Source organism: Delphinus delphis, chromosome 13 (assembly GCF_949987515.2).
Source record: "Delphinus delphis chromosome 13, mDelDel1.2, whole genome shotgun sequence".
Classification (NCBI taxonomy): Eukaryota; Metazoa; Chordata; class Mammalia; order Artiodactyla; family Delphinidae; genus Delphinus; species Delphinus delphis.
The window spans coordinates 8,457,396-8,484,311 of NC_082695.1; the positions used below are offsets into that span (position 1 = coordinate 8,457,396).

The window sequence follows — 26,916 nt, forward strand, 5'->3', positions numbered from 1 at the left end:
AGCTTCCCGGACGGGGGCACAAACCTGCATCCCCTCCATCGGCAGGCGGACTCTCATCCACTGTGCCACCAGGGAAGCCCTTGAGATCAGTTTTTAAGGACTTCCCAGTCACTTGTTCCACCAGCATTTTAAACTTATTTATTTTTGGCTGCGTTGGGTCTTTGTTGCTGTGCACGGGCTTTCTGTAGTTGTGGTGAGCGGGGGCTACTCTTCGCTGAGGTGCACGGGCTTCTCATTGCGGTGGCTTCTCTTGTTGCGGAGCACGGGCTGTAGCGCACAGGCGTTAGTAGTTGTGGCACGCAGGCTCAGTAGTTGTGGCTCACAGGCTCTAGAGAACAGGCTCAGTAGTTGTGGCACACAGGCTTAGTTGCTCTGCGGCATGTGGTATCTTCCCGGACCAGGGCTAGAACCCATGTCCCCTGCATTGGCAGGCGGATTCTTAACCACTGCGCCACCAGGGAAGTCCCTCCATTAGCATTTTACATTTGACTCATTCTTGAGTATTTAACCAATAATTAAATGTATATGAATACAATTTTTGTGCAACAAAGAGACAGCCTTCATATATTTAAAACATATAGGGGGAAAAATAGCTGGTTTCTTTGTAGTGCCAGTTTAAATACAATTTTAAATGCTGCATATATAGTATCAATTCCACCTTAAACTAGTAGCTTATATGTTGACTGTGCTACCCAGGAAAGAAATTTAATCTTGGTATTTCTTGCCTCAAAAACACATTTTTCATTCATTTTTAATCCTCTGAGCTTCCACTGAAACAGCAAAGTAAATGGCAAGATAAAACTTTTGGGTCCTCAATTTGAATATTAGATTTGTTGGCCTTAATTAAATTGTGGCCAGGTATATGAGAGTATGAGCTAGGGCTAATATATGAAATTGTTTAAAAAGAAGTAAGAGATTCAACTTTCAGTATAAAATGATGCCTTCTGCTTCCCCCCCTCCCTTTTTTTTTTCTTTTTTGGCTGCACCACTTGGCATGCGGGATCTTAGTTCCCCAACCAGGGATCGAACCCTGTGCCCCCTGCAGTGGAAGTGAGGAGTCCTAGCCACTGGGTCGCCAGGAAATTCCCGGCATTGTGCTTTTAGATTGCTGGTTTATGTTCAGTTGTTACAGTGCAGACATGCTTATAGATTGTGGCGACCTCTATACCATGTTAGAAGTTTTCCACTCCTGTAGGATCATGACATAAATTGCTTCAGACCTTAAAGGAACATTTTCAGGTAATTTTTCCATTTAGGGTCATATGCTCATCATTGAACTTGCATTCTTTTCATGTTCAGGGTCATGTGGGGTAAAATTAATTATGACAAACAGAACTAATACAGGAAAATTTTTTTTTTTTTTTTTTTTTTTTTTTTTTGCGGTACGCGGGCCTCTCACTGCTGTGGCCTCTCCTGTTGCAGAGTACAGGCTCCGGACACGCAGGCTCAGTGGCCATGGCTCATGGGCCTAGCCGCTCCACGGCACGTGGGATCTTCCCGGACCGGGGCACGAACCCGTGTCCCCTACATCGGCAGGTGGACTCTCCTGCGCCACCAGGGAAGCCCGGAAAAAGTTTTGTTTTTCTTTTTATTTTATTTTATTTTTTGGCCATGCTGTTCAGCTTGCAGGATCTTAGTTCCCCAACCAGGGATCGAACCCGCGCCCTTGGCAGTGAATGTGTAGTCCTAACAACTGGACTCCCAGGGAATTCCCTAAATTGATTTTAAAGTTTTATCTTCATGGGGTATTTTAGGTGTTGAAGGTCACTAAAGTTTAGGGTATGGTTACTTTATTGTAGTATGAGCAGAATTATATTAAAATGAAAGGTTCTAATTTCTTCAGTCTGAATATTGCTCTTTGTTGCATAAGCATTTCCAGCAGGAATTTCACCTTAACTTAATGTGTCCCTGCAGTCAAATGCAGGGATGATCTTTGCCTCTTGAGATTATATATTGGCAATCTCTTTCTGTGCCACCTTGTGACCACATTTCCTACTTAGGTTATAGGGTTGTTTCATGAACTAGAGCTCAGAAAGCACACCATACTCTCCCTGAATTTAAAAGCTCTGAGATACAGAAAAATTAGAACTAAACTAAAGGTTTAACAAATGAAATAAATCTACTTCTTGGACAGAATGGCTGTTTTGCCAGTTTATGTATAACCAGTGACAGTTACAGTTCAGTATAGTAGGGTAAGTCTTGAAAATTAAGATTTAACTTAGAAATACCATATGCAGTTGTGGGGGGGGACTGTGCTTATTGTTTTGACTTTTAGCTGTCCTTCCATAAGACTTCTAAAACCACTGTAGTACCTTTCAGAAAGCCAGGGAAAGCTGTTGTATACTTATTTTTTACTCTCCAGTTGCTTTGGTACTGATGCGAACTCATCCAGTAATATTTGAACACCTACAGTACACTGGGCATTGTTCTCAAGGTGCAGGTGAAATATTGGCTTTATCTGTTCCTGGGTCTGTGTTGTGGCATTTACTTCAAATACGTCAAGGAAAGGGGCTAAGACATGGTCTGTTTAAGAGCTGTTAAAGGGACTGTTTGGCCCAGAAAAGAAAACTCAGTTGACTTAAAGATCTTCTAGAGGTTTTGCAAGAGGTTTATTCATTTATCTGATAATTCAGACTTCAAAAGGTACCAAAGGGTACAAGGTGAAAAGTCTCCTGCCACTCATGCCCTGCTCCCTAGTGGTACAAGTCTGTTACACCTTCCCAGAGGTATGTTCTCATACCAGTGGAGCTCCATATACATGATGCTTCACACTTGTGTTTTCCCCACTTAATGTACAGTATGTCTTAGAGGAAGTTTTTACTTTAGTATGAATACAGTTGTCTCTTTTTTCTACTGCTGATTAAAAAAAAACTAACCACATACAGCAAGCATATCTGTAGAATAAATTCTTTGTAGTGGAATTTATGGGATAAAAAGATTGTGCTTTGCATTTTTTTTTTTTTTTTTGGCCGCGCCGTGCGGCTTGCCGGGGATCCCAGGTCCCCGACCAGGAATCGAACCCACGCCCTCAGCAGTGAAAGCAAAGCGTGGAGTCCCAACCACTGGACCACCAGGGAACTCCTGTGCTTTGCAATTTTGATATGTATTGCCAGTTTGCCCTCCAGAGATTTTGTAAGTTTTTTTCTTCGTACTCAGCAGTGTATATAGGGTCGTCACAAAGTCTGGACGCGTAGTTGAATTAAGAATACTAAATGGGTTACTAACATTACATGGTATGTTTAGTGACATATTCAGTTTATCCTTGTTAGTGCACTAACACCGAGTTTTCATTAATATCTGCTCATGCACTTGCCTCTAAATGATTTGTGCCTCTGGTTTTGTTTTGGTTTGTTTTTTTGCTTATTAAAACTAAACTTGCCACATCTTACAGTCACCCTGTATAAGAAGCCGTTTCTATACATCCTTTCAAACTTGGTGCATTTTTCTCAACTCCTTTGTCAATTTGATAGTTTAAAAGTGGTCTCTCTGTGTAGTTTTATCTTGCCTTTCTTTTATGAGTGATATTAATTGAGCATCTTTTTATAGAGGCATGTTTCCTGTTCATGGTAATTTGGCTTTCTTAGTGGAATAAATCATGGCTTGTACAATTCAGTCCCCTTCACCATGCTGTGTGTGTGTGTAGGTGTGCAAATAATGTGTACTTAGAGCTGTTTGCCCGAGTATCATTATTCTCTTCTTGTGTACTTCAAATCTTGTATCTATCCAGGAAGAGTTTTTATGACCCTGAGAATAAGTTGATTATATTGCTTATTGTAGCAGATTTTTTTTTTTTCCCCTCCCTGCCATGCCATGTGGCCTGCAGGATCTTAGTTCCCCAGGATCAAACCCGTGCCCCCTGCAGTGGGAGCTCGGAGTCCTAACCACTGGACTGCCAGGGAATTCCCTATAGCAGATTTTTGTATATTTGTGCTGTATACAGGCTATTTATTTCCTTTAAAAATTGTGTTTGATTTGGAGACAGATTTTTCTTTATGTAACATGATTGCAAAAGTTGCTTATTTTAGCTTTTTTTCTTCCCCAATTAGTTGGTGACAAAGTTCCTGCTGATATAAGATTAACTTCCATCAGATCTACTACTCTAAGAGTTGACCAGTCAATTCTCACAGGTAAATATTATGTATTGGAACGTTGTTGAATTTCTGAAGGCTCCCTCAGATTCCATGCTAATAATTGAGTTGACTTCTTGCCCCACTGTCTCTCTTTTTTTTTTTTTTTTTTTGCGCTATGCGGGCCTCTCACTGCTGTGGCCTCTCCCATTGCGGAGCACAGGCTCGGGATGCGCAGGCTCAGCGGCCATGGCTCACGGGCCTAGCTGCTCCGCGGCATGTGGGATCTTCCCAGACCGGGGCACGAACCCGTGTCCCCTGCATCGGCAGGCAGACTCTCAACCACTGTGCCACCAGGGAAGCCCCCCCACTGTCTCTTAATCCTCTCCAGGATATTTATTTCTTAATGCTTTATCAGTTAGGCTTTTTGCCAATACATGAGGTAAAGCTATGATTTAAAAACAATTGGCTTTCATCTCATAAGGCCTATTTATCTTTAAATTTTATTAAAAATTAGTTTTGATTTAAACTTAACTTTTAAAAATTTTTTAAAGGGTTACAAATTCCTTCAGTAGCAGAGGTAATATTCTTAAGGTTGAAGTAGTGTTGTTGTCTCTCTGTTTTGTGGAAAGTGCATTAATTACTTAGTGTTCTTTTTCCAAGCAGGATACAGACTCCAGGAATGCTAATCTCACATCTGACATACTTTGCAGTAATCAGATGTACAATTAACAAAAGTTAGCACCCTCTAAAATGGTGAATGTTTACTACCTAAAGTTTGCACACTTAGATTTGGGATTGTTTGGAACATTTTCCCGTTTTTGTTTGATACAGGCACAGTCTAGGGTGGAGGGTTCATATTAACTGGATGGAAGTAAGGTGGTCAGAAGATTAAACACAATGCTAACCTGAATTAAATAGAGAGTAAATATAAAATTCAAAGATTTATCTGATTATTAGTTTTGAAAAGCAACTCATGTCATAGAAGTAGGGATGTGAGTAACCTGGGCTCTGTTTTTTATTGTTTCTTTATGAATAGCTTATCTACTAAAACTCCCATTAGCAGCAACAACCTGGAAGCTGATTAAGCCATAAAATGGTAGGGAATTGATGGGGTTGAATGTATGAAATTCTCATATTGTGCCTACAAAAATAATTTCCATTTTAAAACTTTCCATAGAGTTTCTTGAATGTTGTTTTTTTGTTTAAAAGTCATACTCTAGTTTTAGGCTAGATTGAAGAACCAGATTCTTTTGTTAAATTTTGAGAGTGAAATTTCCTACCTGGAATTTGACCTAACAACTAGGGCCATATTTCACCCTCATTATATACAGTTAACCCTTGAATAACATGGGTTTGAATTGTGTGGGTTCACTTATCTGCGGATTTTTTTCAATAGTAAATACTACAGTACTTACTATACTAGTTGGTTGAATCCTCAGATGCAGAACCGCAAATATAGAGGAATTGCATATACGGAGGGCCAACCATGAGTTCTGTGCAGATTTATGACTGTGCAGAGGGTTGGTGCCCCTAACTCCTGCGGTTTTCAAGGATCAACTGCATTTCATAAGTGATGTTAAGTTGAAACCAGATTCAGACATTGTGAAAGTTCTAAGAAGTAGTCTCTTACTTCTTAGAGACTTCTACTTACTTCTTAGTAGACTTACTTCTTAGTCTCTTGCTGTTTTTCATTTTGGTTTATTGAAATAGAATGGTCTGATTACTGCATGCAGATATTTCTAGAACAATGTTTTCATTTCTCATCTTTGGCATTATTGAACAAAAACAAAAACAGGCTTTCCAGTGGATGATCCTCAGTATTCATATACTGTACCTACAGTTTGTTTATTTTGTTAAAAGTAAATATACTTTCACCTTAAGTATCAGAGTGTATGTGTATATAAATATACAACAAATCTACATTCATAATATTAGAGTATAAAATGATACCTGAAAATGAACTAAATTTGTATAGTTATTCAAGAAAATAAAGGTAATTGACTGGGATTTTACTTCAAAATTAAATTCCTTTATTTTGATTTTTTTTCTTTGAAATTAGTTTCTATTACTGAATTTTACTAGTTTATGTTCTTTTGAATGAATTGGGCCTTTTTTTCTTTTTCCTGAGAGTGGTAGTGGCATGAGCGGATGAGGGTACCAAGGTTCTAGGTGCACACTGCACAGATCTAAACAAACCTTCTGTATCACAACCTGCTTAGGTGAATCTGTCTCTGTCATCAAGCACACTGATCCCGTCCCTGACCCACGGGCCGTCAATCAAGATAAAAAGAACATGCTCTTTTCTGTGAGTACTTTGTTTGGAAAAGACTTAGCCTATAAAGGGATGTTTTCAAAATGATGTGGATGATAACTGTGTGTAGTTCACAACCTGTGTTTAGAGAGAAAGCAAATGCGGCAAACCATTAATAATTGGTGAGTCTGGATGAAAATGGAATGGATGTTCATTGTACTACTTCAATTTTTCTGTTAAATTTTTTTGAAATAGAAAGTTGGGAAATTTATAGTTTTCGTTTGTTTAGAACTTAAAGTGGTATTTCAAGTAGTGGGCTTTTGTGGGTTAGCATGGGAATCTAACCACCCCATAGTAAGTAAAAAAAGTAGAGCTACAATGAAAATAATGAAGCCCTGTTCTTCCAACATTTAGGAATTAAAATGGGTTGGGGGGAACCTTACACTTGATTGTATTGATCTTTGAATACTAGTGCTTAAGTGGAGGTCCTCAAGGACAGCCCATGGTCCTGGTTGCCCTTCTTATTATGGGTGATAAAAGTAGGAGGGGTTGAGTTGTTGGAGCCAGAGGTGGAGAATGCTTAGGGTTGAGAGCTGTATGAAGTATGAAAAGTCAGGAACACAGAGGGGTTAAGCGCTGTCCCAGGCCAAAGCTAGTCTGCAAGCCAGGCTCAGTATTGTGAATAGAGATTCAAGGTGGCCGGTGTAGAGGGCTCTGGGGCAAGTAGGTACCATTCTGATTTCATGGAGAATCAAATCAGAGAGAGATGGACCACACTGCCTGCATGAGGTATTGCTCATCATCAAAGTTAGATGGCTGGTTGCCGCTGGAAGGCCCAGTAGAATGTGGTGAGAGAATCTTGGTGCCCTCTTGAAAATCCACACAAGTCTGAGTTTACTAGTCAGTATTTAAATTGGGTGTGGTGTTAGTCTTGTAACCATTTCTCTACTTCTGTCCTAGGGTACAAACATTGCTGCCGGCAAAGCCATGGGAGTGGTGGTGGCAACTGGAGTGAACACTGAAATTGGCAAGATCCGGGATGAAATGGTGGCCACGGAACAGGAGAGAACACCCCTCCAGCAGAAACTAGATGAGTTTGGGGAACAGCTGTCCAAAGTCATCTCCCTTATATGCATTGCGGTCTGGATCATAAACATTGGACACTTCAATGACCCAGTTCATGGAGGCTCCTGGATCAGAGGTGCTATTTACTACTTTAAAATTGCTGTGGCCCTGGCTGTAGCAGCCATTCCTGAAGGTCTGCCTGCTGTCATCACCACCTGTCTGGCTCTTGGAACTCGCAGAATGGCAAAGAAAAATGCCATTGTTCGAAGTCTCCCTTCCGTGGAAACCCTTGGTTGTACTTCTGTTATCTGCTCAGACAAGACTGGTACACTGACAACGAACCAGATGTCAGTCTGCAGGGTAAGTGGGAGTAGTTTCACAATCTTTGCAGGTTATGATTGTTGATTCATCCTAAGAATATGCCTTCGTGCCATCAAAACCTTTGATTTATTATTTTTTTAATTACTATGTTTTTTTATCAGTGTATAGTTGTTTCACGATATTGTTAGTTTCTACTGTACCAGCGAAGTGAAGTAGAGCTCCTTGTGTGATTTATTTTTTTATTTTATTTTTATTGAAGTACTGTTGGTTTACAGTGTTGTGTTAGTTTTGGGTATACAGCAAAGTGATTCATTCATATATATATATATATATATATATATATATATATATATAATTTTTAGATTCTTTCCCCTTAGAGGTTATTAGAAAATACTGAGTATAGTTCCCTGTGCTATACAGTAAGTCCTTGTTGGTTATCTGTTTTATATATAGTAGCAGGTATATGTTAATCCCAAACTCCTAATTTATCCCTCCTCCCCCTTCCCCTTCCCCTCCCCCTCCCCCTCCCCCTCCGGTAACCATAAGTTTGTTTTCTATGTCTGTGGGTCTATTTCTGTTTTGTAAATAAGTTCATTTGTGTCTTTTTTTTTTAAGATTCCACATACAAGCGATACTATATTTGTCTTTCTCTGACTTACTTCACTTAGTATGATAATCTCTAGGTCCATCCATGTTGCTGCAAGTGGCATTATTTTTTCCTTTTTTTAAAAATTTTTATTGGAGTATAGTCGATTTACAATGTGTTAGTTTCAGGTGTATAGCAAAGTGAATCAGTTACGCATATACATATACCTGCTTTTTTTTTTAGATTCTTTTCCCATATAGGCCATTACAGAGTATTGAGTAGAGTTCCCTGTGTTAATACAGCAGGTTCTTATTAGTGATCTATTTTATATATAGAAGTGTGTGTATGTCAGTCCCAGTCTTCCATGTTATCCCCCCCACTGCTTATCCCCTGGTAACCATAAGTTTGTTTTCTACATCCATAACTCTACTTCTGTTTTGTAAATAAGTTCATTTATACCCTTTTTTTTAGATTCCACATATAACAAGTGGCATTATTTTTATTCTTTTTTATGGCTGAGTAATATTCCATTGTATATCTATATACCACATCTCCTTATCCATTCATCTATCGATGGACAGATACTTAGGTTTCTTCCCATGTCTTCCTCCCTCCCTCCCTGCCTCCCTACCCCTCTTCCTTTCTTTGTTGTGCTGGGTCTCAGCTGCAGCATGCAGGATCTTTTTTTAGTTGCAGCATGCAGACTTCTTTGTATGTGGGCTCTTAGTTGTGGCATGCGAACTCTTAGTTGTGGCATGCGTGCTGGATCCAGCTCCCCAACCAGGGATTGAACCTGGGCCCCCTGCATTGGGAGCGTGGAGTCCTACCCACTGGACCACCTACCCCCTGGACCACCAGGGAAGTCCCTCTATGTCTTTTTTCTTTTTTTTTTTTTTTTTTTTTTTGGCTGCGTTGGGTCTTCATTGCTGCGCACGGGCTTTCTGTAGTTGCGGTGAGCAGGGACTACTCTTTGTTGCAGTGCGCAGGCTTCTTATTGCGGTGGTTTCTCTTGTTGCGGAGCACGGGTTCTAGGTGCACAGGCTTCAGTAGTTGCAGCATGCAGGCTCAGTAGTTGTGGCCCGCAGGCTCTAGAGTGCAGGCTCAGTAGCTGTGGCACACGGGCTTAGTTGCTCCACGGCATGTGGGATCTTCCCAGACCAGGGCTCAAACCCGTGTCCCCTGCATTGGCAGGCAGATTCTTAACCACTGCGCCACCAGGGAAGTCCCCCTCTGTGTCTTGACTATTGTAAATAGTGCTGCTATGAACACTGGGGTGCATATATCTTTTCATCATTTCTGGATATATGCCCAGGAGTGGGATTGCTGGATCTTAAAACCTTTGATTTATAATTTGATACCTTTTTATGTGCTTTAAGCAAATTGGGTTGTATGTGTAGCTTGAGCCCAAGGGTAATTTCTTATACTCCAGGGGAATTAATCATTTAATTCCCAAAATTATGTCATGAAATAAAGGTTACCTACATGGCTGATATATTTGTACTGGGGAAATAACTGTAAGCAGTTTGTAAATGTGTTAGGTGACTGTGCTTACTTTATTTCCCTGTTCTTCTCTAAGTGTATGTATGTTAACACGAGCTTCAAAGGAAGAGTTCTATAAACCAGCTAGTTACCTGCCTACATAAAATTCTAATTGGTACTTCCTTAACACATTGAATGAGACATGTTTTCTTCTTGAAAAGTAAATAATTGCCTTTAACTTGCTTCATTCTCTGTGTTCATCCTTCCTTTCTTAGGTTGTTTTGACCATCACTTGGGGATAAAATTAAAAACTTTAAACCTTCCCTTAGCAAAATAAGAACTAAAGAAATAATGTAATGGTACAGCTGAATGAAGTTCTTTCATGTAATTCAATTTCCCTAGGTTTTGTTGAAACAACTTTGAGGTGGGGTATGAGAGAAATAGATGAGGGAAATTGAGGTACAAACTTCCAGTTACAGAATAAGTGTGTCATGGGTATGAAATGTAGAGTGCAGGGAACACAGTCAATAATAATGTAATATCTTTGTATGGTGACAGATGAGAATTAGACTTATCATGATGATCATTTTGAAATGTATAGAAGTATCGCATCACTATCCCATGCACCAGGAAGTTTTAGGTCAATTACACTTCAAAAACAAACATAGGAAAAGAGATCAAATTTGTGATTATCAGAGGCGGAGGTGTGGGTGGGAGGGGGAGGAATTGGATGAAGGTGATCAAAAGGTACAAAGTTATAGGATAAATAAGTCTTAGGGAATGTAATGGTACAACATGATAAATATAATTAGCACTGCTGTACGTTATATATGAAAGTTGTCAAGAGAGTAAATCTTAAGAGTTCTCATCACAAGGAGAAAACTTTTTTATTTTGTATATATTAGATGATGTTCATTAAACTTATTGTGATAATCATTTCATGATGATCATAAGTCAGATCATTGTGCTGTATACCTTAAGCTTATACAGTGCTGTATGTCACTTATATCTCAGTAAAACTGGAAGGATAAATTAAATATAAAATTGACACACGCACACAAAAAAACTACTACTACTATGTACAAGTCAAAGTAATTTTCCAAAAGGTACACAGCTCATACAAATATTGAGTGGACACATGTCAAAGATTCTATTTGGCTCATTAATTCAATGAGGGAGAATCAGTAAGATGGTAAAACTGGTTACAGGATCATGTGAGGAAGTGTGCTCAATATTAGAATAGAATTGATGTGTGTTAGATTACAAAAACTGGTTAATATCCTATAGGGCAGTAAAACTAAGGTTATCTTTTATACAGGAGAAAAAGCCACAACTTCATAAAACATGAGCCCTTAATAATAGCACAGTGAAAGAATGTTAAATTTTTCCAAAACACTAAATCTTTGAGTGTGCTTGTTAAGTAATGCTTCTGAATGACATTGAAAGGACATGCCATCCTCCCCTTGGCCTTATCTCCAGGTTTTAGTTAATGTTTTTTTAGCACTGGAAATTGTTCTTGTTTTAATACAGTTGAACCCTCTGAATCTTTTTCTTGCCAAATTTATAGTCATGGTATTTTTTTGATACATCCACCCTCAACTTTTTGTGTTGTCCAAAACCCAGATTTAGAGTGAATGGACAGGTGTTTAAAACACACTGGGGTGTTCTCTCAAGTGGTAACCTTCTAGCTTGTCTTGAGTTTCTTGAGTAGATGCAGGGTGTAACTGAGCTACCTAAGTTCTCTTTCCTTGGAATCAAAAAAGGTTGGACGAATCTGCTAAAAGCTAGTTGTCCGCTAAAAGCTGATTGATTGGGGGAGAGAAAGGGAATTTCATTTTATCTGTTTGGTTTCCCCCAGGAAATTGTTTAAACTTAGACTGTAAGCTTTAATTCCTCAGAATAGTCCTTATATCCATGAAGGTAAAGCAGTGTGTGAAATTGTAATCTTTAAAAAATGGTAAGATTGTGGCAGCTTCAGACTTCAAACTAAGACTAAAACACAATCCATGATAAAAATGTTTTTGTTCTTACATTTTCCCTTAAATGATTTGATTTAAAATGTTCTATTAAAGAAATAGCTTGGCTCTTTGTTCTGTTCTACATTTGGCGACAGAAAGCTGATGCTAATCAGTATTCTACAGGAGGTTTCTTGCAGTGGATTGCATAACTGCCCTTGACTTCGGGATACTTTCATCATGCAGTTTCTAAATGGTTTACTGGCTTGCAGTCTAAAATGCCCATGTGCATTCAGATTTAGTTGGTGTGTGTTAGAATTCTGAATGTCTTAGAATATTTTGAACTCTGGTATAGACCCAAAGAGTTTCACTTTTATAAACAGTGTCATTAAAGAAATGGCATGGTGTATAGTAATAATAATGCCAACTTGCTTTGGTAAGGCTTAGTGCAGTTAATTTTTCACATGTGACTTTATTTGAATTGTATGGTAATCCTGCTCAAGAGGTTAGAAAACTTAGGCTCTGAGAAGTTGTGACATGTCCGAGGGTCGCACAACTTTTAATAGAAAGGTAAAGTTGAATTTTCTGATGGGAAACATTGGTAAACCTGGTTCTCTCTCTTCCACTTAATAATTGTGTAACTGTGAGCACATCTTTTAACCTCTCTAGTCCTTTGTTTCCTCTTCTGTAAATGTCAGACATCTTTGGAAAGAGCTTTGTGCCAAGCTTCCTTTTTTAGATGTTGTATCTGTTAGAAGTTGTAGGGATTGGTGATCTTGCTGCATGTGACCTTGGACATGAATCTTTTCCTCATTTGACAAACCAGTTATATGTGTTTGAACTAACACCTTTTATCAGGAGTCATCACAGTTTTACTTGTATATTTTAATTTTTTAAAAAATCGTTTTGTCTTACTCATAGCTTTAGTTCAGTTCCAAGGTTGATTTAGTTCTGAGTGTACTTTTGAAATGAAGCTTTTGGAATTTAAAAGTATGTGCTATAATTGACGTATATACACTATCAAATGTAAAATGGATGGCTAGTGGAAAGCTGCTGCAGAGCACAAGGAGATCAACTCCTTGCTTTGTGACGACCTAGAGGGATGAGATAAGGGAGGGTGGGAAGGAGGCTCAAGAGGGAGGGGATATGGGGATATATGTGTGCATATAGCCAATTCACTTTGTTGTACAGAAACTGACACAACATTGTAAAGCATTTATACTCCAATAAAGATGTGGGGAAAAAAAGTATGTGCTATATAATAAGCAAATCTTATGAGGCAAAAGAAGTTATTTTAAAATAAAAATGAGCAGATTTTCTTACTGAATATGAGTCAGAATGCTCTGAAAAGATGTTTTTAAAGCATTACATGGCCCTTTTTTACTTTAGTTTTAACATTTTAAAAATTCCTTATTGTAGAATGGTTTGATCATTCCAAACTGGACTTCTGAATTATAATTGGAAAACAAACCAAGAAAAAAAAGCCATCTTTAAGAAACTAGCTTATGTCACTTTATTATTCTGTAAAATTAAGAATTCTTTCCTAAGCCTGCTTCCATCTGTATTGTCTTGGTAGCATCAGTTCATTCAGCTCTGCGGGCTCCTTACTGTATACACGTAGTTGTGCAGCTTCATAGAAAATGAGCTATTGCCACAATAAAAATAAGTAGGAAGAAGTAGAGAAGCAGTTTGTCTTATTTTACTTGGGGAGTTTTTATGCAACTCTGAAACGTGAGTTTATTCTTCCTAGGCTTTTACTGTTAGCTCTAAGGCAGGAATACCTGTGTCACTTCCTCAGCCAGCCATTTGAAATGTGGAATTCTGAGCATTCTAAAGAGTACTGCTGAGTCTTGGAATTGACTGACCCAGAGTCCTCATAACTCAGATTTCACGTGGGTTCTCTTCTGTGTCTGGTGCTGTTGCTGCTTATTATTTATTCAGCTCCTCAGTGATGCTGTTTCTCAGACTGTTAGGTGGATGGGGGAGGCAGTCTTAATAGTGTCCAGCAGGAATAAGGGACAATATTCCTCATGCTGAGCTTCAATTAATCACCTTCATTAACATTTATACTTAAGTGAGAAAGGCCTTTTGTCTTAGCAAATGTTACATGTTTTTTCTAGCATATTTTTTATACCTTTTCAACACTTAGGCTTTTTTTTTCTGTAGATGTTCATTCTGGACAAAGTTGACAGTGATACTTGTTCCCTTAATGAGTTTACCATAACTGGATCAACATATGCACCTATCGGAGAAATGTGAGTAATCCCTCCTTGTCTTTTAAAGGCTCCACTCTGGTAGTTTGGTGCTTGTACAGACTTGCAGTGTCTCTAAAATGTTCAGACAGTTTTCCTAATGTGGCTCATGTTTATCAGAGTAGTTCATTTTCTTTAAAAACAAAATTGATAATACATACTTTGGAAATTGAAATTGACATTACAGGTTGTATAAGCCAGTGACCCTTTTTCATCTTTCGAAGCCTAAATTTTCAAGTGGGGTTTCTGGTTTGCTTTGGTTTGGTTTTGGTTTTGGTTTTGATTTGGTTTTTTTGGTCACCCTGCACGGCTTGCGGGATCTTAGTTCCCTGACCAGGAATTGGACCCAGGGCCCTGGCAGTGAGAGCACCGAGTCCTAACCACTGGACCACCAGGGAATTCCTGTTTGTTTTTCATTGATACCAGTGGTGGAGGAATTTCATTAACTAAGAATTCCTGGTCTTTACTGATTGACTGCTGATACCAGAGACATATTCTGTCTCCAGCATCAGATTTCTTTTGAATGCTTGCCAGTCTGTTGTCCACAAAATTCTATTTATTAGTAACTAATTAAATAAAAATCAACAGAGATGACCACAGTGTGTTCTAAGAGTTACTTTTTCTTTTGACAGACATAAAGATGATAAACCAGTGAATTGTCATCAGTATGATGGTCTTGTGGAATTGGCAACAATTTGCGCTCTCTGTAATGACTCTGCTTTGGATTACAATGAGGTAAGCCTCCTCACAAATGAGAAACTAGACCTGGCTGTTCCTAGTTCAAGGGTGCGGTGGGTGGAATGAAAATCCAGCCTTCCTTCCTCCCTTTTTGAAAGTATGGGTTCCTGGTTTTATTTTCCCTTTCCATTAAGAGCCTATCTCTATCAGAGCCAGCATGACCTACCCAAAGGAAGCTGGAAGCCTTTCATATATTCTCTGTGACTGAGCATTGCAGTTACTTAACTAGGAATTGTAGCGTACATGATGTTCTCTTCTGTGTATAGCTTAGTTACTATAAATGATTAAAACCAGGATACTTTTTCCTGAAAGTATAGGGTATTGATCTTGCTTTTTAAGATGGGTAACATTATGCCCTAGAGGACAGGCTGAGGCTTAGAAGGTTGTTTTGATGATGATGATGATGATGATGATATAATATAAAATTTAACCAACAGAAAACCTTTTTTTCCTCCCTTTTTAATTTTAAACAGTGAGATAAATTCTTTGGTTTCTAAAGGCAAGCCAGTCCCCAACGGAAACAGAATGTAAACTCTGTAGAATGATAAATAATGACAAGGAATTACAAATACTGTTTGAAAGCTCCCTATGTTTGAATTAATACTGTGAATATTGGCTTCTTATGGTTAAGGGAAATGAAAGATCTAATTATTAGAAAAAGATAAAATGCACACCTATGCTTTGAGTTTATTTTTAATTATCTGGATCATATGCTCCAGAATAGGATAAAAATGGCCCAAAGAATAATGGTACAATGGGCAAGAGATTATCCACCTATGGAAAAAGTCTTTATTAAAGAAAATTTACTACTTTTCCCTTTTTGTAATTTGTATGCTTTTAACTACTACAGGCGAAGGGTGTGTATGAAAAAGTTGGAGAAGCTACAGAGACTGCTCTCACTTGCCTGGTAGAGAAGATGAATGTATTTGATACTGAATTGAAGGGTCTTTCTAAAATAGAACGAGCAAATGCCTGCAACTCGGTCAGTATTTGAGCTTAGTGTTTTATTCATGCTGCCCATCACTCAGACCATATATTCTTAGTCTGCTCACTCTCTTACTCTCTTAGATAACTTAGTGTATACCTTATTTCCTCAAACTTGCAATATCTCCTTCCCCATACTCACTATAAGGTAAAATGGTCTGGCCATTTGACCACGAAAATAAAAAGTAATCAATGGATAATTTCCACATGCAGCCTCTGTGCCCATAAGGTCTGCTGTCTCCCCCAGTGCTGTGAAATGGACTCTTCTTGCTCCCAGCAAAACCCAGCTGCTCCTTGTCTAGTGAGCCCCAACATCTTTCCTGCTTATCAATCTCCCATCTCTACTGGATCTTCATTAGAGAAATAATAGTATGTTTTTTATCTAAAAACTTTCTTTTGCCTTAAGCACCCTGCTTCTTTTCCTTCACAGTGAAATTTCTCAAAAGAGCTATTTTTATGTATTGTTTCATTCTTCCCATTTTCTTGAATCCACTCCAGTCAAGCTTTTGCCTCCTTCTAGTCTATCAAAACCTCTTGTCCAAGTTGCCCATGACCTTGTGCTAAATGGTCCAATTGTTTATGCATGTGTACTACTAACACATTTAAAGTACACGAAGCAAGGACTTCCCTGGTGGCACAGTGGTTAAGAATCCTCCTGCCAGTTCAGGGGACATGGGTTTGAGCCCTGGCCCAGGAAGATCCCACATGCTGTGGAGCAACTAAGCCCATGCACAACTACTGAAGCCCGTGTGCCTGAAGCCCGTGTGCCTAAAGCCCTTGCTCCGCAACTAGAGAAGCCACCACAGTGAGAAACCCATGCACCACAATGAAGAGCTCGCCACAACTAGAGAAAGCCCACGCACAGCAACAAAGACCCAACACAGTCAAAGATAAATTAAAAAAGTACACGAAGAGGGCTTCCCTTGTGGCGCAGTGATTGGGAGTCTGCCTGCCGATGCAGGGGACACGGGTTTGTGCCCCGGTTTGGGAAGATCCTATGTGCCGCGGAGCAGCTGGGCCCGTGGACTGTGGCCGCTGAGCCTGTGCGTCCAGAGCCTGTGCTCCGCAACAGGAGAGGCCGCAGCAGTGAGAGGCCTGCGTACTGCAAAAAAAAAAAAAAAAAAAAAGTACACGAAGCAAAAGTTGACAGAAATAAAAGGGAAAGTAGATGAACTCACAGTGAGTTGGAGATTTTAACACATCTATCTCAAAAATTGACAGAACAAGCAGTTGAAAAATCAGGATGTGGAAAGACACTGTAAATATACTCAATCCAACACTTATTTCTATTGTGCTACTTTTTTTTTTAATTTATTTTTATTTATTTATCTATCTATTTTTAGCTGTGTTGGGTCTTCGTTGCTGCACGTGCGGGCTGTTCTTTGTTGTGGTGCGCGGGCTTCTCATTGAGGTGGCTTCACTTGTTGCAGAGCACGGGCTCTAGGCATGTGGGCTCAGTAGTTGTGGCTCACAGGCTCTAGGCATGCGGGCTCAGTAGTTGTGGCGCATGGGCTTAGTTGCTCCACAGCATGTGCGATCTTCCCAGACCAGGGCTCGAACCCGTGTCCCCTGCTTTAGCAAGTGGATTCTTAACCACTGTGCCCCCAGGGAAGGTCCCTATCGTGCTACTTCTAATATGCTTTTCAAATGCATAAGGAACATTCACCAGAATAGACCATATTACTGGTCCATGAAGCAAGACTCAACAAATTACAAAGGATTGAAATACAGCTGGTTGCTGACCGTGAAAGAATTAAACTAGAAATTGATAACAAAAAGATAAATAAGCTTCCATCTGAAGAAAGTAGAAAACCAGCAAATTAAATACAAGTAGAAGGGAAATAGCAAAGACAAGATCAGAAAGCTATTCTGAACAATTTTGACGGCGTAGAAGAAATCAACAAGTCCTTTCAGTAACACAGCTTTCTAAGCTGACACAGAAAAATGGAATAATCCTGTGTCTGTTACATTAATTGAATCTGTAATTAAAATCTACCCCACAAAAATTCCTCAGGCCCGGTTCTGTATAATGCTAAAGAAATGCCAGTTTGGGGGAGCTCCCTGGCAGTCCAGTGGTTAGGACTTGGTGCTTTCACTGCAAGCTGTTCAGCATGGCCACAAAAAAACAAAAAAGTGCAGAAAATGAAACCCTTATCACCTCATTTGATGAGGCCAGCATAACCCTGATACCAAAACCTGACATGGATGCGACAAGAAAAGGAAGTTACAAGCTAGTATTCTTCTTAATATATCAATAGAAGTAGAGATTCTCAGCACAACATTAGCAGATTGAGTCTAGTAATATATCGGAACTTTGACATGTTATATTTGAGCAGGATAACCACAACTACAAGGCTAGCTTGACATTAAAAGCTCAGTGAGATGGCCGTGTTGCAGGGTGCAGGCGTGTCTGCCCTAGACACTAGACAAATCTGTGGCTCCTCAGCTGCCTTCCCCCTGCCTGTCGGAGCCCCAGAGCCTGGGTTTCTTGGGCTGAACAAAGTGGCAGGCAGGATGGACCAGTCTGTTGAGGACACCCAGGTGCTGGAGGCTGACCAGATGGCCAGTGTCTGTCAGCCTCTGTTGCAGGTGGTTTTACTCAGGTCCAGCTGTACCAAGTGTTCGAGGACACAGAATCCACTGACAGTTTACTGCAGGACAGATCCAGCCTTTGTCCTAGACAGAGTGGTGAATGGTTGCTTAGATGAGAAGCAGCGTAAGCAGTGTGCAAACAAGATGTTATAACACACGAAGGTCAGAGTAACAGGCAGCGGTACGTACAAGTGGAACAAGAGGAAGAGAAGAAGCATAGTGCCAAGAAGCGAGCTAAGGAAGCTCAGAAATGGGAACTGCAGAAGCCGGAGAAGACGGGTTGAAGGGACTGTGATGCCGAGCAGGAGCAGAAGGTACCTAAGAAGGAAGCAGGTCAGGCCCCAGAGTCTCCGTCTGGGCCCACCCCCACAAGCCACCACCCTGGAAACACACCTGCCCCTCTGCACCAGGGACAACATCATCTTCGTGCAGTGCAGGGTGGTGTAGCCAGGAGATCGTACGGTGGGTCCTCCAGACCTATTCCCAGTACCTGCTGCCTCCCAGCCTTGGCGCTTAGATTTCTTTGGAATTGGATTCTGCCACACATAATCTCTTAGTACCTGTCATCTCCAAATGGCTGCCAGTTAGTGCTTGAGGCTCCTCTTTGTTAGCACTTCTTTGATTTGTAGTCAGGGTTTCCTGGTAGATAGACTAAGGAGAAATGGAAAGTTAAAAATATAGCCTTTCCTAGTTATACAAAAGCAAGACTCATTTCTACTAAATGGTCAGCTGTCACTACGTTTCCTTTCTTTCATCCTTCCCTGGATATCCAGGGCAGATTAGGAGGCAGTGTGTTTTGGGGGAGTAGGGTGGCACCACACAGCACAGGCAGCCTAAGGTGGGCGACAGTGTGAGGCAGAACTGGACTTCTGCTCTGGCACTCCGTTTCCTTTACATTGTTTTGCCTCCTTTATACTATCCCGAGAAATCAAAACTCGCACTGGCATGGAGGATGTCTCAGCTGAAGTATAGTCGCCCTATTTGTGCTTCACAACTAACAGTCTCACTGCCATGAGGATCTTGGGCAGCTCCTATGGCATCCTGCCCCGATTTACATGGTTTTCATGAAACAGACATCCAGGCCCTTTGTTTCTGTTATAGGGAATTCACCCCAATTGTCATTAAGTAGGGGGCCAATCCTTGCAAAGCCACATTGTCTGACAGCTCTATTATTAGTTGGTGTGACTAAACCCTCGAGAAGCAACCCGAAGATTCAGCTTCACAGAGACTGAGGTTTAGAATTATATGATTCTAGACCTGTAACTGCTCAACGAAGGGAAACAAGTAGCAGCATGGAACTTAAAAAAGTGGTACGTTAATTGTAATGACCACTGCAAATAAGGGCAGGAGTGTCTGTTCTGTAAGAGTCTGCGGTCTAAGTATTTTCTTGCTCTGTGTCCTCCTTTGCCTCATTTTTTGCCACAGCAGCTGAGTGAAGGGATCAGAAATGACTGTCATGGTGCTCACTCACTGAAAATTCCCAGAAATGAACTTTTGCCTGCTCCTCCCGCCCCCGAAAGCAAGAACCTTTTATAGTACAGAGGTGAATAGAGCAGGACCAGCTTTTTAAGGCCTAGCGGCCCATTTGGATAGGACTGTTGATCTTCACAGCCCTGATACTGGAAGCAATGGCTTTGTTCTTCTCTCCCCCTAAGATGTGTCTGGCGCCGAGGTCCACACCTCACTCAGAATCACTACCCATTCTTTCAGTCTTCCTAGAGTCATTGGTACAAATGCTTAATGGAAACTAAATACATAAGTAATGTATCAGTCAAATAATGTAGAATTCATAGTGATTGTCTTTTTGTTGCTTGGGGCAACTCTTGCTGAGAGGATGGCTTCAGCCCACTTGTAATTGCCTACATTGGATGCTGAGGTTCTTTGGGATTTCTACAGTTATTATTAAATACTTGTCTGAATTAGGGAGAAATCAATGTAATTCACCACATAATTGAGTAAAGGCAAAAAACCGTAAGATCATTTAAATAGATGCAGAAAAGGCATCTGATGAAATTTAATCTCAGTTCATGATAAAAACTCAACAAACTTATCTTCAAGTTGATGGTGTATTTACACAAAATTAACATATCTAATGGCAAAAGAAGAATTTCTACTTTCAACATTTCTATTCAGTGTTGTACTGGCAGTCCTAGTTCATGCAGTAAGGCAAGAAAAATCAAAGATATAAAAATTGGGAAGGATAAAGTATGTTTATTTTGTAGGTAACATGATTGTATACATAGTCCAAATCTGAATCTGAAGGTTAATTCTCAGTCTTCGTTTTACCTGAGCTGTCAGTTTATCCTGTCAGTCTCTCCCTCCTTGAAAGTCCTTCACTTCACTCGTTCTCCTCCCTCCCCCACCCCCTGTCCCCTGCCATCTCCTTGGCTGCATCTTCCACATCCCACCAGAGGTGAAGAGGTTCCAGGGCCCAGTCCTCGGCCTTTTCTGTTTGCAGTTACTCCCTTGAACTCCTCTCACCTCATGACTTCAAATACTGTCCATGTGCTGACATCTAATATAGTACCCACTAGCTATCTAAAGCTATTTAGAATATTTAAGTGGTGGTCCTTGCCCCCGCTTCAGCTAATACTTAACTACCAGAGCTCGAAACCCTCCACTGTCTTCCTGTTTCATCTGTTACAAAAGCCAGATGCCTTACATTGACTTTTAAGATCCTACAACCTGCTTCTGCCACTCCTGCCATTAACCTCTCACTTCTTTTTTGCAAACTCTGTTCCAGCCATGTTGGCCTGGAGGCTCCTTGAACGTGCCAGGTCACGTCAGCCTGCACGTCTGTTCTCTCTGCCACACTCACATCTTTCACATTTTTACTCAAATACTGCCTTCTCAATACTTTATGTAAAAGCGCAGTCATACATAATTTTCTCTCTTCCCTGCTTATTTTTAAATATTCTTCTCCGTAGCACTTATAATCTACTTTCACATTCTAGTGTGTCTTTCCCAAACTAGAGGGTAAGTTTTATGAGGGTGAGAACTTGGTTTGTCTGTTGCTGTATCCCTATTGCCTTTCACATAATAGGTACTTAGTGAGTGTTTGTTTAACAAATCAAAAATGTGCAGAAATTGCCATCCAATAATACTCCATATGTTCTCTTTATAGGTCATTAAACAGTTGATGAAAAAAGAATTTACTCTAGAGTTTTCACGCGATAGAAAATCGATGTCGGTTTACTGTACACCAAACAAACCAAGCCGGACATCGATGAGCAAAATGTTTGTGAAGGCAAGTACAACTGATTGCAGTTGAGATGTTCTTACCAGGATTGGAATCCTGGGTGAGCTAATAAATAAAATTGTTGATATAAATCTGTAACATTTCCAGGGTGCCCCCGAAGGTGTCATTGACAGGTGTACTCACATTCGAGTTGGAAGTACTAAAGTCCCCATGACTCCTGGAGTCAAACAGAAGATCATGTCTGTCATTCGGGAATGGGGCAGCGGCAGCGACACACTGCGATGCCTGGCTCTGGCCACTCACGACAACCCACTGAGAAGAGAAGAAATGAACCTGGAGGACTCTGCCAACTTTATTAAATATGAGGTTAGCTAATGAAAAGCTTCCTTGCCCACATCCTGCACATTCATTGTGTTCAGACAGCACTCCTTCAATAAAAGGTCAAACGAGTCTTGCTTTTGCCAAGAAAAGGGTGCGGTTATTTGTTTTTCTTCAGGCCAAATGTATTTATTACCTTTATAATTTAGATTGCTGCTTCAGACATATACAGTTAACAACTTAATACAGGCCTGTTACTTTCAAAGTAGAATCATCAAGGCTAAAAACCTATTTTGCAGCTCTCATGTAAATTTAAGATATTTTAAAAATTGAGGCTATTTTTAAAACACTCAGTTAGTTACTAAAGGTCAAATTGTCCAAGTGGAGAGATTCCGTCTACTTTTCTGCTTATGGAATACTTTCATATCAAGTATGTGACTTCCTGAAGCCTTGAACAGGGAACAAATTTGGGTAGTATGGGCAACTAATTGGCCACTATCAAAATGTTTTTATTCCTCGGTATATTTTTTCCCTCATTTCAGAATATTATTATGAAAGCTAAAGAATTTGGTAACAAGAATGTAGTGATTTTTAATTGTTTCTGACTTATTGGAATTAATACTGTTCTTCATTGGATTTATATCAATGGTGTGAATTCTATCATAAGAAAATGCAGAAACCTTTGCTGTCCACACTGGGGGGAAAACCAGAATTTCCTGTTTTGACATAAGGTGATTCTTTAACTCTAGACCAATCTGACTTTCGTTGGCTGTGTGGGCATGCTGGACCCTCCAAGAATTGAAGTGGCCTCCTCTGTGAAGCTGTGTCGGCAGGCAGGCATCCGGGTCATCATGATCACCGGTGACAACAAGGGCACTGCTGTGGCCATCTGCCGGCGCATTGGCATCTTCAGGCAGGACGAGGATGTGACGTCAAAGGCCTTCACGGGTCGGGAGTTTGATGAGCTCAGTCCTTCAGCCCAAAGAGAAGCCTGCTTGAATGCCCGCTGTTTTGCTCGAGTTGAACCTTCCCACAAGTCTAAAATTGTAGAGTTTCTTCAGTCTTTTGATGAGATTACAGCCATGGTGAGTGTCTTTATACATGTACACAGGTAACAGACTACACAGACACAGCAGATTCTAATTCTGACCATTAAATTTTTAGTAATAGCTCCCATATTTGGAACTTCTTTATTTTTGTCATGATCTGGGGCTGTTTATCAAGGATTCTGTTGACCAGTAGTTGGCGTGCTGTATGTTGCATGCATGGAAGATTCTGGAGAAGTTTAAGACCTGGAAGTCTGAATCAGTCACAGGGGAAATATTTGGTGATATCTTTTTTAATCTTTGTTGTGGTTAAAATATACATGTTTGTATCTCACGTTTCTAAAAGCTGATTCAGGACATAATCCACACTCTGTCACCCAGTTTTGGATAGCCTTACCTGAGATGAGATGTACTGGTGATGTGTTCTCTTAAGAGCTACCTGTTGATGAAGCATTTCCCATATTCTTCCTCGCATCTGATTTTTTCACTGAGACATGTTAACATTGTGTCATATTTGCTTTCTGCTGCTTATCTGTGAAACTTCACACTCTTAAAAACAACCTAATTTTGTTGATTGAAACCAGTTATTATAGCTGTCTTCCTCCCTTCCTCTTTCCTCCCCCTTCCCTTCTCTCTCCCAGAGGAAAGCACCATTCTGAATTCAGTACTGGGTGTTTACTATAGAAAACATACATGGGAATGATAGTTTTGTATCTGTAGACAATATTTAAGTGTTTTTGCCCTTTTTTGGTCTTTATATATATTATATATTATAGTTTACATATTTTTGAAGTCTGCCTTTATTCTACTTGAGATTTATCCATGTGGATACAAGTATTTTGTCTTGACTGCCATATTGTGTTTTGTTTGGTAAAAAAATAATACAGATAATTTGAAGTCCCCTTTGTCCCACTTCCCTCTGAAGTGTCACCTATTATAGCTCGTTTGGCAATTTTACATTTCCCAGGTGAAATGTGTTTTATGACACCAACTTACAAAAACGAAAACTTTTCCAGAGAATTCTGTTGTCCAGAGGCCCAACAGCTCCATTCATTCCCTGGCTTTAGGATGGCTGAGCGTTTGTTGGCAGCGTGTTAGGTGGCAGGTGTAAACCAGTGGTGGGTTTCTAACCCTTTCAGACTGGAGACGGTGTGAATGATGCTCCTGCTCTGAAGAAATCTGAAATCGGCATTGCCATGGGCTCTGGCACCGCGGTGGCTAAAACCGCCTCTGAGATGGTCCTGGCTGATGACAACTTCTCCACCATCGTGGCTGCCGTGGAGGAGGGACGGGCGATATACAACAACATGAAGCAGTTTATCCGCTACCTCATCTCGTCCAATGTCGGGGAAGTTGTTTGGTGGGTCCCTATGACCAGCTCACATACATTCCTTGGCTTGTGATGACCAGTTTTCCAGATTTGCTCTTCATGTGGCAGTAGCTTTGCTCTTAGTGCAGTGGGAGAGAGGGAGGGCCGGGCAAGACGAAGGAGGCCCTTGTGAAGGTAGAGGTACTTCCTCTGGTCCTCAGGAGGGCTGCCTACGGCTGCTCCAGTGTGCAAAGGATACACTTTCACATAGAAATGAATTTAAATTAGCTATATAAGGTAACATAAAATTCTTGGTCTTGTAAAAGTTAACTTAATTTGAAATTGGATATAATAAATGTTTTATGATTGCCCAGGGAAAAAGTTAAAACAATCATTGCTGTCCACTGATTTTTATGGAGGAAGGTGGGGTGGTGATGTTATTTTAAATAGTGGCCAAAAATAATTTGGGGTCTTTTTCTTCTTTTCTTGGATGGAAACAGTATTTTCCTAACAGCAGCCCTTGGATTTCCTGAGGCTTTAATTCCTGTCCAGCTGCTCTGGGTCAATCTGGTGACAGATGGCCTGCCTGCCACTGCACTGGGGTTCAATCCTCCTGATCTGGACATTATGAACAGACCACCCCGGAACCCAAAGGAACCACTGATCAGTGGGTGGCTCTTTTTCCGTTACCTGGCTATTGGCTGTGAGTACAGTTTTTTATATTATTGATTTTTAAACGAATGTTTGAGTCCAAATTTTGTAAATGCATCCCTTAAAACCCCTTTTTTTTCTGTTTCCATATTAGGGGAGCAAAATATGGAGACTGCCCTTTTGCAGTTTAATGAGCTGTGTATACCCAGTTTACAGTAAAGTTATTCCTTTACTTTAGCATCCTCGTTCTTTCTTGGGCCTTTGTGAATGAGGTTCTCAGATTTAATCTATGGGCAAAGGACATACAGGGAGGACTGAGGCCTTAAATCACCAAAATGTAAAACGAAGTCCCCCTTTCCCTGAGTGAGAGAAGGGATCTGTGCATTCATCAGCAATGGTTGGTTCTTCCACATGTGTGGCCTTTGTAGACCTCGTCCTGACCCAGGATGCTGCTTCTCTCTTCCTCATTTCATAGGTTAGGAAAGTGAGGCCCAGAGAGGTTAAATGACTTCCTTAGGGTCCCATAGGAAACTGTTTTGTTTTAATATGTTCACATGATTTAACACTCAAAAAACACACAGTGGCATAAAGCAGGAAGGCTCTCAACCAGTTGGTTCCCCTCCGGCACGCCTTCTTGGGATACTTTAGCAAATAGATCCATCTTAGGTGTTTATTTTCGCAAGCGAGATGGTATGCTGTATACACCTGTATGCTGAACCCTGTCTTTTGTATTTCTCCCTGTTTTATGGGTAGTTTTACATCAGTACCAGTATAGCTGCCTTATTGCTGTGCACCACCTGCCTACTGCTCTGTTGGAATTGCTGGGTTAGAGGGTGTGCACTTGGACCTTTCAGTGGATACTACTGCATTGGGACAGTCTCTTATTCTCAAGTGCCTGTGTTCTCCACTACCCTTGGTTGTTTCTTTATAATAAACTTGCTGAATTCAAAAGTAATTGTTGGGGTGGGGGAAGGGATGGTCCCAGAATTGGCTTCAAGCACTGCCATGTGCTCAGCGTTCTGCACTAACTGCTCTAATGGCCTTTCCATATAAAGGTTCTGCCAGGCCCTTGATGGAGCAAATAAATTAGTGTATAACTGGTAGCATGAGTTTGCCAAAGTCATGACGGGTGTGATCTGGTGCTCTAGCACAGCATGGCCTTCCTTACATGGAGAACACGTGCCTGCAGCCTTAACATACTGGCCGCTGGTTAGAGAGGGCATGGCTAGTGTGAAGGTCCTACCAATTCTAGTAGGTGCATTTCCTCACAAATTCTGGAGGAAAAGCTGCCTGGTTCTTCTGTACCACAGACACCCTTCTCGTTACGGAAACCATCAGCCTAGCTGCTTTATCTGATGCAAGTGAGCAGGTGCCAGTGGTAGCACAGGCTCATTGACATACCATGTCTTTGATCTCTGTCCTAGGGGTTGGCCCTCGAGGCAGCACCTGCAGTAACGCTGCAGGCCGTAAACCCCATGTGTGTTAGTGTCATGATGTTTGTTCCCAGGTTATGTTGGCGCTGCTACGGTGGGTGCTGCTGCGTGGTGGTTCATTGCTGCCGAGGGTGGTCCGAGAGTGTCCTTCTACCAGCTGGTACGTAGCCACCTTTCTTTGTGTACCTTAGATGCAAGGTGGTGTAAGTCTTCACAAACAGTTGTCCTTGAGCTTTCTATGGTTTGGATGTCAGTCAAATAATCTTAATACTCTTAACAGTAAGCAGTTGCATCTAAGGTTATTCTGAAGGACCAGGGCTTCTCTGGGAAATGCGGTGAGATTTTGTGTGGGTCTGTGTTCTGGGTTTGGTGTGGAATTGGTGTGTGGACTTTGGAAATGTCCTTGGCTGATGAGGAACTTGATTGGGCTTTTGTTGCAGAGCCATTTCCTACAGTGTAAAGAGGACAACCCGGACTTTGAAGGAGTAGATTGTACCGTCTTTGAATCCCCATACCCAATGACAATGGCGCTCTCTGTTCTAGTAACCATAGAGATGTGCAACGCCCTCAACAGGTCAGTGAGTCTTCTCAGCATGCTGGGGCAAGAGCCTGACAGCCAGGGTGCTGGGGGATTGTGTGTGTTTCCTGGTTGATTGAGAATCACAGG

General features: G+C 40.8%; 1 protein-coding gene across 4 annotated transcripts in view; it reads left to right on the forward strand.

Annotated features, from left to right (window-relative positions):
- The window catches only part of ATP2A2 (ATPase sarcoplasmic/endoplasmic reticulum Ca2+ transporting 2), a 61,171-nt gene that overhangs the window by 28,644 nt on the left and 5,611 nt on the right, over positions 1–26,916 (forward strand). For all 4 annotated transcript variants that reach the window (XR_009521665.1, XR_009521666.1, XM_060028017.1 and 1 more), the window contains 13 exons: positions 4,047–4,127; positions 6,290–6,375; positions 7,282–7,746; positions 13,894–13,982; positions 14,612–14,714; positions 15,568–15,699; positions 21,418–21,540; positions 21,640–21,858; positions 22,560–22,895; positions 23,996–24,216; positions 24,666–24,868; positions 26,324–26,409; positions 26,690–26,823. Coding sequence is in view for 2 of the 4 variants with exons in the window: in XM_060028017.1 (XP_059884000.1) it covers positions 4,047–4,127; positions 6,290–6,375; positions 7,282–7,746; positions 13,894–13,982; positions 14,612–14,714; positions 15,568–15,699; positions 21,418–21,540; positions 21,640–21,858; positions 22,560–22,895; positions 23,996–24,216; positions 24,666–24,868; positions 26,324–26,409; positions 26,690–26,823 (2,278 nt within the window). In the remaining 2 variants the exon portion in view is untranslated. The remainder of the gene's footprint in view (positions 1–4,046; positions 4,128–6,289; positions 6,376–7,281; positions 7,747–13,893; positions 13,983–14,611; positions 14,715–15,567; positions 15,700–21,417; positions 21,541–21,639; positions 21,859–22,559; positions 22,896–23,995; positions 24,217–24,665; positions 24,869–26,323; positions 26,410–26,689; positions 26,824–26,916) is intronic.